The sequence below is a fragment of the Euprymna scolopes genome, chromosome 33 (assembly GCF_053919585.1).
Source record: "Euprymna scolopes isolate OS-2025 chromosome 33, ASM5391958v1, whole genome shotgun sequence".
Lineage (NCBI taxonomy): Eukaryota > Metazoa > Mollusca > Cephalopoda > Sepiida > Sepiolidae > Euprymna > Euprymna scolopes.
This window is the reverse complement of record NC_136514.1, coordinates 43,861,816-43,880,922: the sequence shown is the minus strand read 5'-3', so window position 1 is coordinate 43,880,922 and position 19,107 is coordinate 43,861,816. Positions and strand designations below refer to the sequence as shown.

Genomic DNA, 19,107 nt, shown 5'->3' with positions numbered 1-19,107 from the left:
TATATATTTAATCATACATATATACATATATAGAAACATAAATATACATATATATAAACATATATATATATAAACATATATATATACATATATATATAAACATGTATATATACATATGTATATATACATATATATATAAACATGTATATATACATATATACATAAACATGTATATATACATATATATACACATGTATATATACATATATATATGAACATGTATATATATATACATGAACATGTATATATATATACATGAACATGTATATATAGATATATATATATATGTAAACATATATATGCATATATATATATATATGTAAACATATATATGCATATATATATAAACATATATATACACATATAAATAAAAAAATGAGCTCTGAGGTGGAGCCAATATTAACCGTATGTATCGCTTGAAAAATAACAACAATAACAAAATCTAAATTTATTAGCGATAAAAATAAACAGTATAATTAATCTAGGGAGTATGGCCTAACGGTTAAGGCACTGGACTGTGGTAAACATGGTCTGAGGTTCGATCCCTAGAAACAGTTAAACTACGCTGATGAGAGGTAATGACCTTGAAACACGCGTGTACGTAGGTTACTGTTTTAAAAATAATAAATAAATAAAAAATGTTATATATGTCCAAAATTAAAAAGGGCGACTTTCTAAGTAAATAAAAAAATGAGCTCCGAGGCGGAGCCAATATTAACCGTATGTATCGCTTGAAAAATAACAACAATAACAAAATCTATATATAATCATAGATATACATATATATAAACATATATATACATATATACACATATAAACATATACACATATATATATAAACATATATACATATATATAAACATATACACATATATACCTATATAAACATATATATATACATATGAACATATATATATATACATATAAACATATACATACATATAAACATATATATATACATATGAACATATGTATATACATATAAACATAAATATACATATAAACATATATATATACATATACATATAAACATATATATACATATAAACATATACATACATATAAACATATGTATACATATAAACATATATATATGCATATAAACATATATATATATACATATAAACATATATATATACATATAAACATATATATATACACACATATATATATCACACACATATATATAAACATATATACACATGTATATATAAACATATATATATACACATATATATATAAATATATATATATACACATATATATATAAATATATATATACATATATATACATATATATATACACATATATACACACATATATATACATAAATAAATATATATATAAACACATATATATATATATATATACATATATATACATATATGTATGATGATTGCAACGTCCTGTCAGATGAGTGCTACTCCCTTAGACATTTAAAATCCAGGAGACCAAATGTCTGAGGGAGTATCTATTTAAAAGGAGACCAAATGTCTGAGGGAGTATCTATTTAAAACCCATGAGCCCAAATGTGTAAGGGAGTATCTATACAAATATGATGTTACAGAGTCTTAACTTTGTACGACAGTAAAGTCTATCTCTCGGTTCAAAATGTTGAGATCCAGCAACAAGCAAGAGCAAGACAGCCAGCAACAAATTAAACTGCAGACAGCTAAATGCGGGTATTGGTCTTCCGCTTTATGGTTTTTTAAATCAGAGATTTGCTTCTCCTAGAAAGGTTTCCTTCACCACGGCTTACGGAAGCCCTCTCTACCCCAATACACATATACATTCACACACAAATATACACGGTGCTAGTTGGCCGTTGACCCAGAAAAAGAGTTCATTTGCCCTTTGGAAGTTCTTGTTTTTAATCCTTCAGGGAGACTAGCCGCCCTACTCACCAAACAAGTCTGGTGGGGGAACCAGTTTAATCGCCAGTGACCCAACCATGAGGCAGGTAGTACTGGGTTACATGGTACCAGTAGCATATGACAGTAGCACATATATGTACACATATATATACACACATATATATACATATATATGAACATATATATATAAATATACATATATAAACATATATATACATAAACATATATATATACATAAACATATATATATACATATAAACATATATATATACATATAAACATATATATATACATATAAACATATATATATATATAAATATATATACACATATATATATACACATATAAACATATATATATACATATATATAAACATATATATACATATATATAAACATATATATATATACATATATATAAACATATATATATATACATATATATATACATATACATATATATATATACATAATATATAAATATATATATAAACATATATATATACATATACATATATATATATACATAATATATAAATATATATATAAACATATATATATACATATACATATATATATATACATAATATATAAATATATATATAAACATATATATATACATATATATAATATATAAATATATATATAAACATATATATATACATATATATAATATATAAATATATATAAACATATATATATACATATATATAATATATAAATATATATATAAACATATATATATATATACATATATATAATATATAAATATATATATAAACATATATATATACATATATATAATATATAAATATATATATATAAACATATATATATATACATATATAAACATACATATATACACATATATGCATATATATATAAACATATATATATACATATATAAACATATATATACACATATATATAAACATATATATATAAGCATATATATACATATATATAAACATATATATATACATATATTAATATATAAACATATATATCTAAACATATATAAACATATATATATATATAAACATATATATATATATATAAACATATATATATAAATATATATATATAAACATATATATATAAATATATATATATAAACATATATATATAAACATATATATATATAGATATATATATATAAACATATATATATAAACATATATATATAAACATATATATATAAACATATATATATAAACATATATATATAAACATATATATATATAAACATATATATATATAAACATATATATATTTATAAACATATATATATATATAAACATATATATATTTATAAACATATATATATAAACATATATATATAAACACATATATATATAAACATATATATATAAACATATATATATACATATATATATAAACATATATATATATACATATATATATAAACATATATATATAAACATATATATATATACATATATAAACATTTATAAACATGTATAAACATATATATATATATATAAATATCCATATACATATATATATAAACATATGTATAAACATATATATATATACATATATATATACATATATATATGTATAAACATATATATATATAAACATATATATATATATATAAACATATATATATACATTTATATATGTATAAACATATATACATACATATATATGTATAAACATATATACATACATATATATATGTATAAACATATATACATACATATATATATGTATAAACATATATACATACATATATATATGTATAAACATATATACATATATATATATGTATAAACATATATATATATATATGTATAAACATATATACATATATATATGTATAAACATATATACATATATATATAAACATATATATATAAACATATATATACATATAAATATATATATATATATACATATATATATAAATATATATATACACATATATATACATATAAATATATATATATACATACATATATATATAAATATATATATACACATATATATACATATAAATATATATATATACATATATATATAAATATATATGCACATATATATAAACATATATATGCACATATATATAAACATATATATGCATATATATATATAAACATATATATACACATATATATACATATATATATAAACATATATATACAGATATATATATATATACATATATATACATACATATATACATACATATATATAAACATATATATACATACATATATACATACATATATAAATGCATATGTATACATATATATATATCAATCTAAAAATGCAACAGAGTTGATGTAGATCTACAGCCAACCTTCACGGATGCCAATGTTCGTTAGGTATTGCTTCTGTTAAAGTTTCGTTTTTACATTGTAATCGTAATATCAAAAACTCAGCCACAATAAAAGAAACAATTTTAGACGATTGTGTCATAGCAGCATGAAACCTGGTTTAATATTTAGATCAGCGATAAACTGATTAGCCATTGATGCTAGAGTTTTTCAAAGTAGACATAAATCCAGCCTAGGGAGTGGAGTGTCCTTATTAGCCTGCTGACCAATGAGAAGATGATAGCAACTTTTACTACCCCCCATCTCTACACCAGATTTACTACCTACTATGAAACCTGTTACCTACATTTAATCAAATGTTCATTCGATTGTATCATTTATAATAAATATAATCGGACCCTCTGTGTGTATTTCTAAACTACATAGAAAATGAGGACAATGTCCATGCATGTGAAAAACATAATTTGCAAGAAAATAGGAGATTAAAAATTATTTTGTACTATGGAATTAGATTGTAACTTATCCTTGAAAATAATCAGATGGACTGAGATTTGTGTAAGCATTATTAGACCATTATTATTATTTTTTTTTTTAAGAAGGAAACATTACTTGACTATTTTGAGTCCATCGAATGCCAAAATTCGTCTGTTGGTCACTTGCCTGCTAATAAGCTGAGTCTGTACTAAACGACCTGCCCTTCTACGTCCCTGAACACTGGCCGGAAAACACTAAGCAAATCCCCTGCAAGATAGAAGATTCTCTGTGTAGAAGAGAGACCCAGCATAGAAAGCTTTCAACACACAGCAAAGTGGATTCTAACTAAGGCTTATGTAATTCGTTCATTAAAGTTTGCAAAAATGTGACTTTAGTAAAAAACTAGCCAACACAAAGACAATCAGGTCTGAGACTATGGTACTCATGAGAGGCCATGAATGGACAAATAATGGTCAGTCATTTTAACTTTTAATTAAGGATCAAGATGATATTTTAAAACAATCTTGATTAAAAATCAAATTGATAGTGTGAATGTATAATCGACTGCTAATGCAATTTTATTTAGCAAACAAAAATGGCTACACACATCATGGGACAGGTTTTATAGTTTTAAACATCAGTATGCAACTCATCTAAAAATTTAGTTTAACAAAAAGAAAAAATATGTAAACAAAAATTAAATAAAAATTGAATTAACAGTGAGTGTCATTATTTTACTTTAATCATTACATTTGAGTAAAAGTTGTCATTGCTATACAATTGTCAGAAATTTTGATTATTTCAGTAAACATGGGGTAAAAATATCATTTAAAGATGAACAATTTTTTTACTTAGAATCGAAAATTTATATACAATTCAGTTAAAGAAGATCATTATAAAAAAAAAACTTCTATGACATAATACAAAGAACATTTTGCAATATTTTAAATAAACTAAAACAAATGTACAATGCTACGCATCGTAAATTAAGTATGGATATAGAAAATCATAAAGAAATTTCTTTATCATTTAATGTATCCATTTTGTATTTGTATTGCCCATTTCCTGATATTATTTAAAATAACCAAAGATGTCCTGGGGTATTAACTTTAAGGGAAACTCTTTCTCCCAAAATTTCACCTGCTAATACTCCAAAACAACTTGTTGCATAAAACTATTATATTTACTGATTTTTATAAAGAAAATCAATTATAACAAGCTGAATCTGAAAACTGCTACAAAAAAGTCTTATATTAAATTTTCAATATGGCTGATTAATATATCAAGCGAGATGAAAAAGGTAATAACTCTGTATTATGCTACAAGGAAGATAATCTCCGTACTATTTAACATTTTTTTTTTTTACATTAAAATATTCGGTTATCCTGACGCTCCGCACTCCTTTGTTTACCTCGGAAGTGACGTCACACAAATCTTATAATACAGATGGCTACAATTGTAAAAATAATTTGTTTTATTTTTCTTTCATTTTGAGCTCCTTTTTTTCTCCCGTTTGTTTTAGTTTTCTACAATTAATAAACCAGTTTACAAGTAAAAAATAATTTGTTTTACTTTTTAATTACCAACACAGTAGCGAATTTAATTTTTTTTTTCTCTCCAATTTGTTATATTGGTATTTCAGCGGAGAATCTAACATTTCTTTTCATTTTGAAAATTTGTTTTAGTGTTTAATTATTAACACAGCAGAGAATTTAACTTTTTTTCTTCTCCCATTTCTTATTTTGAGCGGAGAATTTATTTTATTTTCATTTTGAGCTCTTTTTCCGATCCGGCGTTACCTTTTATAGGTACTCCTGCAACCCAAGCTATTTTTAACACTATTATTTAGAAACCTATTATTTAACATGGGGAACGGAGAGTTTATTGTAACTATTCTGTACTTTCACCTAACAATTAAATTAAAAAAAAATATTGTGAAACTTGAATTTAACTTGAAAATACTGATAAAAAATAGCGCGGGTCGTAAAATGCAGAAGCACCCTTTTATAATATAAAAGTTTGGTAAAGCTTTAAGAGTGATAATTTTAAAGGAATTTTCGAGGGTGGAGTAATTCTTCATATTTACCTTTTTTTTTAATTGAATTGTTAGGTGAAAGTACTGAATAGTTACAATACACCCTCCCTTCCCTATGTTAAATAATAGGTTTCTAAATAATAGTGTTAAAAAATAGCTCGGGTCGTAAAGTGCAGGACTGCAGGAGTACCTATAAAAGGTAATGCCTGATCGGAAAAAGAGCTCAAAATGAAAATAAAATAAATTCTCCGCTCAAAGTAAGAAATGGGAGAAAAAAAAAAGTTAAATTCTCTGCTGTGTTAGTAATTAAACACTAAAACAAATTCTCAAAATGAAAAGAAATGTTAGATTCTCAGCTGAAATACCAATATAACAAATTGGAGAGAAAAAAAAAATTAAATTCGCTACTGTGTTGGTAATTAAAAAGTAAAACAAATTATTTTTTACTTGTAAACTGGTTTATTAATTGTAGAAAACAAAAACAAACGGGAGAAAAAAAGGAGCTCAAAATGAAAGAAAAATAAAACAAATTATTTTTACAATTGTAGCCATCTGTATTATAAGATTTGTGTGACGTCACTTCCGATGTAAACAAAGGAGTGCAGAGCGTCAGGATAACCAAATATTCTTCTTTTTGTTTTTTAAATTTTATTGACTTCTCCTGCTGCATAATACAAACAGATACTTTTCCTTCACATCTTGTTTGATTAGTTTATATTGGCCATATTGAAAACCTAATATTATGGGATGTTTTTCAGCATTTAGTGATTACAATTTAGCTTACTATATAACTTTAGCGTTTTTTGTATACAAAAAAAAGTAAAAAATGGTTTTATGCAAGAATAATGTGTTTAGAAATAAATCAGTTTTGGGAATTTCCTTAAATTAACAATTGAAGAGCATTGCTTCAGAAACAAAAAAAAAGTTTTAACTACAGGAAGTATTATTTAAAATGGGTAAAATATGATTTGACATATTCCCAAGTGCAGCAATAAAGTTTGGTTCTTATCCAGAATTCAACCTAATTTAAAAAATAAAAAAAATACAGAAAAATCTTAAGATGTATGTACCTGTCACAGAACAAAAACTGTCATATTCCAAAAACAAAAGAAAAAAAATCACATAAATTGATCAAGTATACATACATATATATATATATATATATATATATATATATATATATATATATATATACATACATACATACACACACAAAGAAAATCATTTTCAAGCGATTTTAAGTGATTAATGTGAAATCGTCAGTATTACAAGGCTAATCTCACACATTTGAATTAGTGAGGAGTTATCTACCCTTGTTTTTTCAAGATGGCAACACAAAACACAGTCCTTTTTTGCCTACTCATGAATTTAATTTCCTTAGTTAAAAATAAAACTACTTGATCAATTTATGTGATTTTTGGAATTTGATATCTTTATTCTGCAATGGGTATGTACATTATAAAAATATTTTTGTATTTTTTTTTTATTAGGTTGAATTGCACTGAAAGTTTGAAGCAAAGGCATCACAATTAGAATGTAAGATTTGAATTGTTTTCACAAATGATTTATTACAATTTAGTAAATCTTACTTATCAGTTAATTTTTTTTTTCTTTTTTTACCATACGAATTCCATAATAATACATTGATATTTTTCTTTCATTTTTAACTTTAACATGCTTAATTTATTGTTTGGGTATTAATAAGCAGTGATTCATTAGTATAAAAAAAAAGTTTTAAAAAAAGTAAAAAAAAAAAAAAAAAAAAAAGAAGAAAAACCATATGGTGAAAATAATCCCTGGCCCTTGTTCGGAATAATAACAAAAGTCAAAAATTGAAAAAATTGAATTTCAGCTAAAAGCAATGTTATCTGCATAATTGCCATGTCGAAATTAATAACATGTCCATAAATTATTAAAAATGAAGTAAAAAAATTAATTATTAATAAAAATTATTTTCAAAGAAATTGCAAGTCTTACTGAAGATAATAAAAGGAATACTTCTTACGATAAAAAGGGAGCCAACTGCATAAATTCAAAGGAGATAACTGCAGCAATGGCAGATCATTGGAATGTGAAAGTAAATGTTTTATCTAATAATGTAGCAATATGTTACTAATTTCGACATGACAATTTGATAATATTGCTTTTTAGTTGAAATTCAGACGACAATTAAGTAGATAGCATTGCCTTTAGTTTAAATTCCATTTTTCAATTTGATTTTGTTATTATTCTGAATAAGCAACTAATCTCCATTCACTATTTATTTTTGTTTTAAAATTTATTGAAATAAAGAAATTTATTTCAACATAAAAAAAACAGCTATTGTAATAAATACAAACATCTGTACATATATTTTATTATTTTCTACCTGAGAGGCTGATAACACCACCATCCCACAAACCCACCTAAATTTGGATCAATACTTTCTTATAACAAGATATTATTTAATATATATTAACATATATATAACAATATATATTAATTTTTATTATCATCATTATTATTATTATAACAAATAAAACCAAAAATAGCCAAAGTAAAATAATGTGTATAAAAGTATACAGAGCCAACAAACTAGTTATTTATGAATTCAGTGTCAGGTGCGGAGAATAATTAATGTTTAATCTTTCATATATACTGAGATAATGAAGAACTTGCTCATGTTGGTTGCAAATAAAACAAAATATGGTTATTATCTAGAATTCAACCTAATTAAAAAAACTGAAAATACAGAAAAATTTTATTCCAAAAATCATTGTAAATTGATACAGGCATTTTTTAAATATAATAATAAAAATTTTTTTTTGACGATTTTAAGCAATTTCAATAGGAAACTATAGCCATTACAAGACTGATTTCAATCTCAATAGTTCAAATGTAGTCGTATCCTCTGGCAGATCAAAACATAATATCTCATTTAATCATAAAATTTGATTTTCTTATTAAAAAAAAAAAACCTACTTGCTCAATTTACGTGATTTTTGGAATATTCTATGACAAGTACGTACATAATAAACATTTTTTTTGTATTTTTGTTTTTTAATTAGCTTAAGTTCTGGACTTGCACCTAAAATACTTTTGACAATGAATTAATTGAAACAGAATTATTGATGCTAATTTCGATTGATAGATTTTTTAATTTAATTGTTTTATTTTGCAAAAATCAAGTGGCTAACAAGTATCCCCCTCCCCGTTATTTTCTTGGAAAAAAAGACAGAAAAACAAACACAATATAAACAAGGTTTATCTGTATTGTTTTATAATGCAATGAATTTTCTTAATATTGATGACAATATGCCTTCCTTTAAAATGATTTTCTCTCTCTCTCAGCATCCGTGTAAATGTATGCTTATATACTTGCATTTCTCATATCAAAAAACATTTTCCTTTCCTTGCATCAAATCATCTTGACTTGGTTTTCTAACACTACATTGAAAATGATACAAAAAGTTTATAAACTAGTTATGTGAAATAGTCAACTAAGTGCTCCATCATTTACAACCATCTTTTTTTTTTCTTTTTTTTTCCATAGAAATCGCACCAGACAAGGCTTGAAGCCACTTGGTGTAAGGACCTAAAAAAAAAGAAGCTAACTACTTCAAGGTCACAAACTAGCCAGCGATAAGTGTTAGATGGATAGATTCGACCAAGAAAATAGCAATTCTTCCTCTTTGTCATGGAATGTGAGAACTAAAGGACAAAATAAGAGAAGCAAGAGTTACGAAGTTGCTAAAAGTAAATGCAAGGCCACTTCCTATTCTCTATTTTCAAGAATGGTTGTATTGTTTTCCTGACAGATATTAAAAATACTAATCTTTTAATTAAAGGAGGATTTATTGAGGATTACAAAGCCAATTTAAATGATTTTCTATTCCGAATTCATTTCAAAGTTAGACGAAGTAATTTCTTTTTTCTTTAAATGATTACAAAAAGTTAAAATGGCTGACTTGTTTATATGAAGAAATGGACATAATTATAAAAAATTTATTCATTTTCATAATAGATTTTTTTTTTTTTTTTTTTTAGAAATTTTGTTTTATTTTAGGCCATTTCCAGAAATAATCCATTAATAGTGAATGAAAAAATTAATAACATGTAAATCACATTAAGGCAAAAATCACACACACACACAATTTTCTTAATATAGCGATTTTAATTTCTTCTTACTTTGAGTGATAAAGATGAATGAAAGTCTTAATAAATTTCATAAAATTGTGAGAGAGGAATCATCCTGAAAAGCCCCAGCAGTAAAAACTCCCCCGAAAAAATAGTATAATAATAATAACAGTGGCAAGTGAAACTTACCCTTTCTGGGAGATTCCTTTATTAGGGACACACCCCGCCCTGCCAAAAAGAAATAGTAACTATGTGCAGTACAGCAGAGAGAGAGAGAGAGAGAGAAAGAACACTATCTATCCACATAACAAGAAACAGAATCAAAAGAAAACACACAAAGAAATAGTTTCACAGACAAAAAGAGACAAGAAAATTATACACAAAAAAAAAAAAAGGACTTTGATGTTTTTTTCCAGAAAGCTCATGTGAATATTAGACTATTGAAATAAACATTTTCGATATATTATTTAATTGGAATTCATTATTGAGATGAGTATCGTTTATTAATTTTATTTATTGCGGACTATTATCCTCATCTTTCTTAGATGTTGTTTCATGACGTTCCGGCCAACTATTCCTCTGGCCTTCATCAGCAACGGGATAGGAACTCCAAATCTCCTAACTGCATTCACAGCAATTACTGCCATCCATAGTTATTGTCATCTCACCATGTTTTGGCCAAGTAAATCTTTGGCTGTCTTTGGGTAGGATTGAAACTGCTATGTTCAGACAATTCTCACCTGGAACCGTAGAGATTCAACATCTCTATCCACTGCGCCACGGGCCCCGAAGAGCGATCAAGGTTGGATCTTTTGGTCTTATAAATCCATGTTTATTATCTGATCTTCCATGGTCGAGGCCCGTGGCGCAGTGAATAGAGACATAGTATCTCTACGGTTTTAGGCGAGAATTGTCTGAAGATAGCGATTTCAATCCTGCCCAAAGCCAGCCAGAGGCTTACTTGGCCAAAACATGGTGAGACGACAACAACTATGTATGGCAGTAATAGCTGAGAATGCAGTTAGGAGATTCGGATTTTCTATCCCGTCGTGGTTACCACCAGACAAAGGCCAGAGGAATAGTTGGCTGAAACGTCGTGAAACAACAACTAAGAAAGATGGGGATAATAGTCCGCAATAAATATATTAATAAAAATTTTCCAATTTTGTATTCAAATATACACATTAATAACAAAAAGTTCATTTAGATAGCTCAATAGTGCAATACTAGAGCTATAAATAATTTTATATATCGCTTCATTAAAAACAGACATTCATTTATATACTTATTAAAAGTACAGACATTGTTTACTTTATATGGTTTAATGTGATGTATATGGGGTTATCCACAATCAGACACACAACACAGCTCACATAGATCGAGTAAGTCATCAACAGATAATCTTAGATTTCAGTTTGCTCCTCAGTAGAATACATCCTCACCCAGGATTTAAAATGAAACCATGTTATCTTAAACTGTGTCGTCTTAAAAGAATTGTGATCAATGCGTTGTTTTCAATCGACTGTGAGCAAATGTAGCTCTAATTTTGAACATAGCTTTCTCATCGACAAATGTCCAAGCAAAATGGTGAATGAGCTACGTGCTGATATCTTCAACTCCTCTGCTACCCCACACAACTTCAATTTAAGATCAGCCAAAATGAGTTTTTGGATTATTTTTAATGCAGAATTTGGCATAGCCTGAGCACTATTTGTGTTTGCATGACCATGTTTAAATCCAGCCTATCATTTCTTAACCATTGTTTTTAATGACTCAATGTCCAAACAACACTTACAGAGACTATTGTTTTATTCGAACAGTATTTTTTCCCATCAGATAGCAATGCTTTATAAACATAAAATATTCAGATTTTTCCTATTGAGCTTCAATTTTGATACATGAGATTTGAAGGTTAGTACTTTATAAAAATCAGATTTTCTTTTTTAATTGGAGATGTCATGTATGCGTCAGGCCCCAGACGTATTAAGCAGTGTGTTATATTGTTCACAAAGCAAGAGTAAAGTTTGCACAGAATTTCAATTTAATTATTTTACTTTGGTTAGTTTTAAGAGATCAAGGGAGCTAACTCCTCCTGGAACATACACTTGATTTGATTATGATTTGAATTTATATCCGAGGGCTCGTTTAAGAATAGATGCTGTTCCCTTTATGGCTGCTATCTGTATTTCATGCCAGCTTGGTCTTCCAGGGATTAGTCTGGTCTGATAGATGTGCAGTTAAATTCACGTCAGCTTTAAGTGGTTCCTTTTTGAGGACACATGTTCGATTTCTATTCTATTTATTTTAAGCAAACTCTAATAATTTTACAGTTTGCTTTTTGCAATTACAAAAAAGCAATGTATAACAGTAGAAAATAATGCAGTCTAGTGACAACTCTAGGAGTTGCAATACTCAAAGCTGAGCCTAGATTTACCTAACATGCTTATATATTTCAAGCAAACAAGAAATGTCTTAGACTGCATTCCTTTTCAAATGATATACGAGATGATCAGTAACATTTTGTCTAGCTTCAACATTTTAAACTTGAAACTAATTCATAGTTTTTTGTTTTTATTTTTGTAAAAATTTATTTTCAAAACCTGAGGATTAAGCACTATAGGTATCTGATATCTTTTGGTGCTACAATTTATATAACATGCATAGCAAATAATATATTGAAATTATGGTGAATCAGAAGAACAGGTGACTCAGAGTCCACGACAGTGTCAGATAAAAAATTATTTTATTTTTCTAAAAAAAATCAATAAATATTTCATAAAAGTAATGTATTTTTTTATAATACTAAAAACAAATCCCAAACAGTGAAACAATAACATTTTCTTATTTTATGCAAAATATAATTATTTATCCGACATTGTTTGCTGTGGACTTCAAGTCACTTGTTTTCTGATTTACCAAAATTACAGATTAATAATAATAGCATATAAGCGTGTGATGCTGTGAAAACTTAATTCTGCCATGTTTCATTTTATATGAATGTGATCAGAAAAATAAATTTATTTTATAAGTAATTTCTACAGAAAACACACAAAGTTGCAGACCTGTATTAATTTCACTTGAGTTCTTCTAACTATTACTTTTCATCTATTATACTAGCAGGGATACCTGGCATTGCCCAGGTGGAGAGAGGTCTTTTGTCAGCACTAAGGATTTTGTGGAGAGAGGTCTTTTGTCAGCAATAAGGATATTGAGCAACCTCCAGGAAAATATGTTTCAATAAAAATAGCAGTGAGTGCCCGTGCAACAGCAAAAAAAAAAAAAAAAAAAAATTAGCTGCAGTAGGCAGGCAAGCTCGAACCTAAAACACGAAAGAGGAAAAGGGGGTGAAAAAAGCTAACGCATTAGCTGTCACGGCCATGGTGATTTATGACGTCATAGGCCTTTAAAATAACGTTTTATAAACGTACATTGAGATTGGTAGGCATAAGTCTTGCAAAAATGTCTACGCATAAACTGACCCCTCCTAGCAAAAAACGGCCCTGTTAACCAACACAGAATTATGTATCGTATATTAAGAATTATGGTATTAGTTTGATGCACAATTAGAGTTTAATAGGGATTAGTATTTGAGTTTCACTTTTTCTCAGAAACTACTGATTCGATTGGAGTGAAATTATGTATGGTAAGGTGCAATGAACTAAGTTTATGCTATCCATTTAACGGCCAGTTACAGATTGACAGGGATTAATAGGGATTAGCATTTAATGCAAAAATGAGCACAAATTTAACCATATTCAACCATCAATTTGGCATAAAGCACTCATTCTAAAGTCAACGAGCTATAAATTTAACCCACTTTTAATGGGCTAAAATGTCTAGAATATGAATATATATATATATATATATATATATATATATATATATATACACACACACTGGCTGAAATTTTGTATGGACATTTGTTTATGATAAGTTGCAGTGAACTAAGTATTATCATATCTGTTTGATGCACAATTTGGGATTAATAGGGATTAGTATTCAATGCAAAAATTAGATGATGATGATGATGATGATGATGGTTACGGTACATGCAAAACTACCATCCAATACCCAGATCCCACCAATGCCTATTTTATTTGTTTACATATCATGTATACAAACTAGGTTCAATAAAACTGCAATTGTCAATAGTAGAAATAATAATCATGGCCTTACAACCATTTGATTAAATATTAATGAGGGATAAATGTAAGAGGAGAATACAGAAAATAGACGATCAAATAAAAAAAAAAAAAAAAAAAACGATATCTTGTCAAAAGAAATAACCTTGGATATTCTTCATATTAATGTAAGCTAATAAAACTACTGTTTAGATTTTCACTAAAAATATTCAACCTTAACATTTGAATGGAAGTGATGTAACTATGTGAGCAGGGTGTTAAGAAAAAGTAATGCTAAGCTTACATGAATGGCTTTGATCTAAGGACAAACAAAATAGGTTAGGAGAAGGATTTGTTACTGAATTTTTAAAGAAAAACTGATGGATGAGACAGCATTCATACCTGTAGCTTCATCATCATTATATTCTTTGCCATTGTTACCACAGCGGACAGCATTCTTCATTTGATATCTACAATGTTAAAAATAAATGAAAATACTAACAGTCTGACAATTTAGATGGCAAACTGAAATAAAATAGAAACTTCCGATGGATTAAATTATATTTCAGTTAAAATTAAAATTCAAGATTTTCTTAAGAAAAACTGGGTGAGCAATAAATAATGAATTACTTTTTTTAAGTGTTTTTCTAAGACTTAATTCTTTCTTCTTGGTCAGCTAAGTGATTGTGTGAGAAATAAAAAATGACAGGAATACTGTTAATATATTGGATCAGTTTATACATTTTATTACAATTTGCAAAACAAAATGGGAAAGGAAGGATCTGAACGTTTATCCTGCAGTCATCTTTTTGCGGGAACCATTACTATTACCAACATAAATTATTTTTAAGGAAATACGATTGGAAAATTAAAAACACTTTTATTTCACATTACCTACTCTCTTGTGACCTATTTGCATCAAAAAGTAAATATCTAATAATATAAGTTATAAACTTCTTAAGTTGTTGTAAATATTGAATCTAAGCAAGGTAGTTATCTTTATTTACTCAATAATATAAGCAGATCCTGCATTTCTAAGATCCTGTATTTACAACTTAAAGACTTAACTTAAAATTTCTATTAAATATTAAACTCTGTTCACCACAAATCTGTCACAAATAAGTTGGCAAAGCAAAATAAATTTCTTTGAATAAATTTCCCAACTGGATTTTCTTAAAGGAAGAGAGACGACTCAAAGTCTACAGCAAATGGTATCAGATAAAAAAATTGCATTCATATAAAAATATTCCACTTACTAACCCGGACTTCCTGTTCTAGTTAAAAATGAAATTGTTATAAAAGAAAATATGTAAAAGTTTTGTACATATGTTTTATATCTTTTACAAAAATAATACTTGACTATTTTTTTGCATGAAATAAAATGTTATTGTTTCACTGTTTCAGATTTGTTTTTAGTATTATAAAAAAGTATATTACTTTTATGAAATATTTATTGATTTCTTTATTTGTTTTAGAAAAATAGAATAAAATTATTTTTTTTAGAAAAACAATAACATTTTTGCATGTTTTTTTTTTTTTTTGATTATTAAAATATACTATTTAAAAAAAAAATAACAAACATAATACGCACAGATTCCATGTTAAAGTTTGCCCAAATAATTTTTAAACTCTGCTACACCAGAGGAACTCCTGCAGGTAACTTCTAAAATTTTCTGCATTGATGGGAAATTTTTTTGACATTGTTCCATAAACGTTCCAAATGAAATAAAAATGTCTAAAAACTTTTACATATTTTCTTTTATTTTATGCCAATTGGACTACTTAGACAAGAAGTCCAGTTTAGTAAGCAGGACATTTTTATATCAATGCAATTTTTTATCTGATACCGTTTGAGCCACCTGTTCTGATGATTCACCTCCTTTAAAAATAATTTATGTTGGTAATAATAATGATTACTCATTTTATTTTTATTAAAAAAAAAACCCTATTTCTTTTATTTTAGTTTAGTTTCAAAATGTTAAGCCATTTCTACCAGGACTAACAGTAAAAGTTACTAAAAGTAAGAAATAACAAAGGACTAACAGTAAAAGTTACTAAAAGTAAGAAATAATAAAAGAGAAGGTTATAAAATATTCTAGGCCATCAATAATGTTGTGAGTTTGAGATTATTAAGGGTTTCGGCTTTTGCAAAATTAGACACTTTTACAAAGGTGACTCAGCTGATACTAATCACATACCAGCCTGTGACCCAGTGGCTAGCTATAAAATTTGCAACATAACATCTAAACAGGAACTAAAAAAACATGGCTGACAAAACTTGTATCTTTTTTCAGCAATGATTTTTATAAAAAAACATGTTAGATTTCAATTGATGAAAGACTGATATAGATTCAATTGGTGCTTCCACTTAGAAAGGTGCCACATTGAACTTTATACAGGGTAATCATACTAAATAATAAAATCATTTTATCTGATTTTTCTTTAGTGAGCATTATGACCTTATACGTGCCATCTAATGTCAACAAAGCTCAAATTCAACCAGTTTTTACATATCAGATTTTTTTAATTGGTTTAAGTTTAAAAACGACTACAGATAATGTCAGTTATCTAAATGTATATTTGTTAAGACTTTCAAATTACCATAGGTTGATTTGCAACTTTTTTTTGAATATCAAATATGTCTATGCACAGAATGTTGGGTTTTGATCAATACCGAGTCGAGTATTGATACCAAAATCTAGATTTTTATCTGGTATTAACTTTTGTTCAAAATTAGTTTTAAAGCAACAGAAAAACTAATCATTTTAAAAAAATATTTTAGAGAATATTATATGTAAATTATGGGCACATTTGCAAGACTTGCATAGCAATGGACACGCAATTGTACTTGTACTTTCAAAGATATTTATATTTATATAAAAACTAGCAGGGATATTCAGCATTGCCAGGGGCAAAAGTATAACATTTCTATTTAAGCTTCTACCGATCTTTGTCCATCATTTTTTCCCCTCCTAATTTTACTCCGCCCTCTCCCTAATCCCTTCTGTCCCCTCTGCCCATCCCATTCCTCTCTAGCTGGACCCACAACACTTACACACAGATACACAACTAAAAATTGAAGTACCTATTTTAAAAAAATAGAAAACTGAATTGTCAACTAAAAATTGAAATTTTTTTTTTTGAAAAACAAATGCACTGAACCCTGCAAAGCTAAAAGTTAAAACATACTTTCAAAAACAAATAAACAAATAATATGTAAAGTTACTGAAAAGTTATGAAAAGATTTAAGGATATATGATTAAAAAATCAAAAATATTTTGAAAGAAAACTACACGAAAAAGGGACATAATAAATGACATGACTTAGATTTTAATGAATTGTCTCCCTTGAGCATTATATTTTACAAGTCAAGGAGTCAAATTAATATTGTTCAATAGGGAAGTTTAATGATTGATTTTAAACAATTTTTTATATCTTAATACGAGAATTGGTTCTTATCCAGAACTCAACCTGATTAAAAAACAAAAATACAGAAAAATCTTTATGATGTATGCACACATTACGCAACGTAAATGGCATATTCCAAAAATCATATAAACTGATCAAGTATTTTTTTCATATATATTATAAAATCATTTTTTACAATTATTAACCATTTTAATAGGAAATTGTAGCAATTAAAAGGCTGATTTTGATCTCGATAGTTCGAATTAAGTTATCTTCCACTTATTTATTAAATATAGTGGATCAAAACAATGTCTCGCTTTGTCATAAAATTTGATTTTCTTAGTTAAAAAAAACCTACTTGATCAATTTACGCAATATTTGGAATATGACAGTTTCACTCTGTGATGGGTATGTACATTATAAAGGTTTTTCTGTATTTTTGTTTTTCTTAATTAGGTTGAATTCTGAATTTGCACCTGAAAATTAATTTGAGGTATAGTTAAAGAGTAATTCCATCTTGAAAGATGCATGTATGGCCTATGTAGGGTCATTCATTTTAATCTAGATATGCAGCCTTCCATTGCTAAACCGGTGAGAATGATAAAAGAATTGGAGGAAGGGAAGGAGAGAAAAGGAGAGGGAAGAGGGTTCATAAAACTATAAGGTCCAAACCTTGACATGTCTATTTAAACCTTAATAAACTTGTGTGTGTGTGTGTGTGTGTGTGTGTGTGTGATATCTATATTAGACTATAAAACTTAAACATTAATGTCATT

General features: G+C 26.6%; 1 protein-coding gene across 36 annotated transcripts in view; it reads right to left on the bottom strand.

Moving 5' to 3' along the window:
- LOC145258201 (uncharacterized) overlaps positions 1-19,107 on the bottom strand; it is a 418,516-nt gene that overhangs the window by 12,312 nt on the left and 387,097 nt on the right. For 23 of the 36 annotated variants that reach the window (XM_080116132.1, XM_080116127.1, XM_080116116.1 and 20 more), the window contains 2 exons: positions 15,326-15,393; positions 10,992-11,030 (listed from right to left, as the gene is read on the bottom strand). In XM_080116132.1, coding sequence (XP_079972258.1) covers positions 10,992-11,030; positions 15,326-15,393 — 107 coding nt within the window. The remainder of the gene's footprint in view (positions 1-10,991; positions 11,031-15,325; positions 15,394-19,107) is intronic. The other 13 variants (XM_080116128.1, XM_080116134.1, XM_080116135.1 and 10 more) reach the window with 1 other exon arrangement.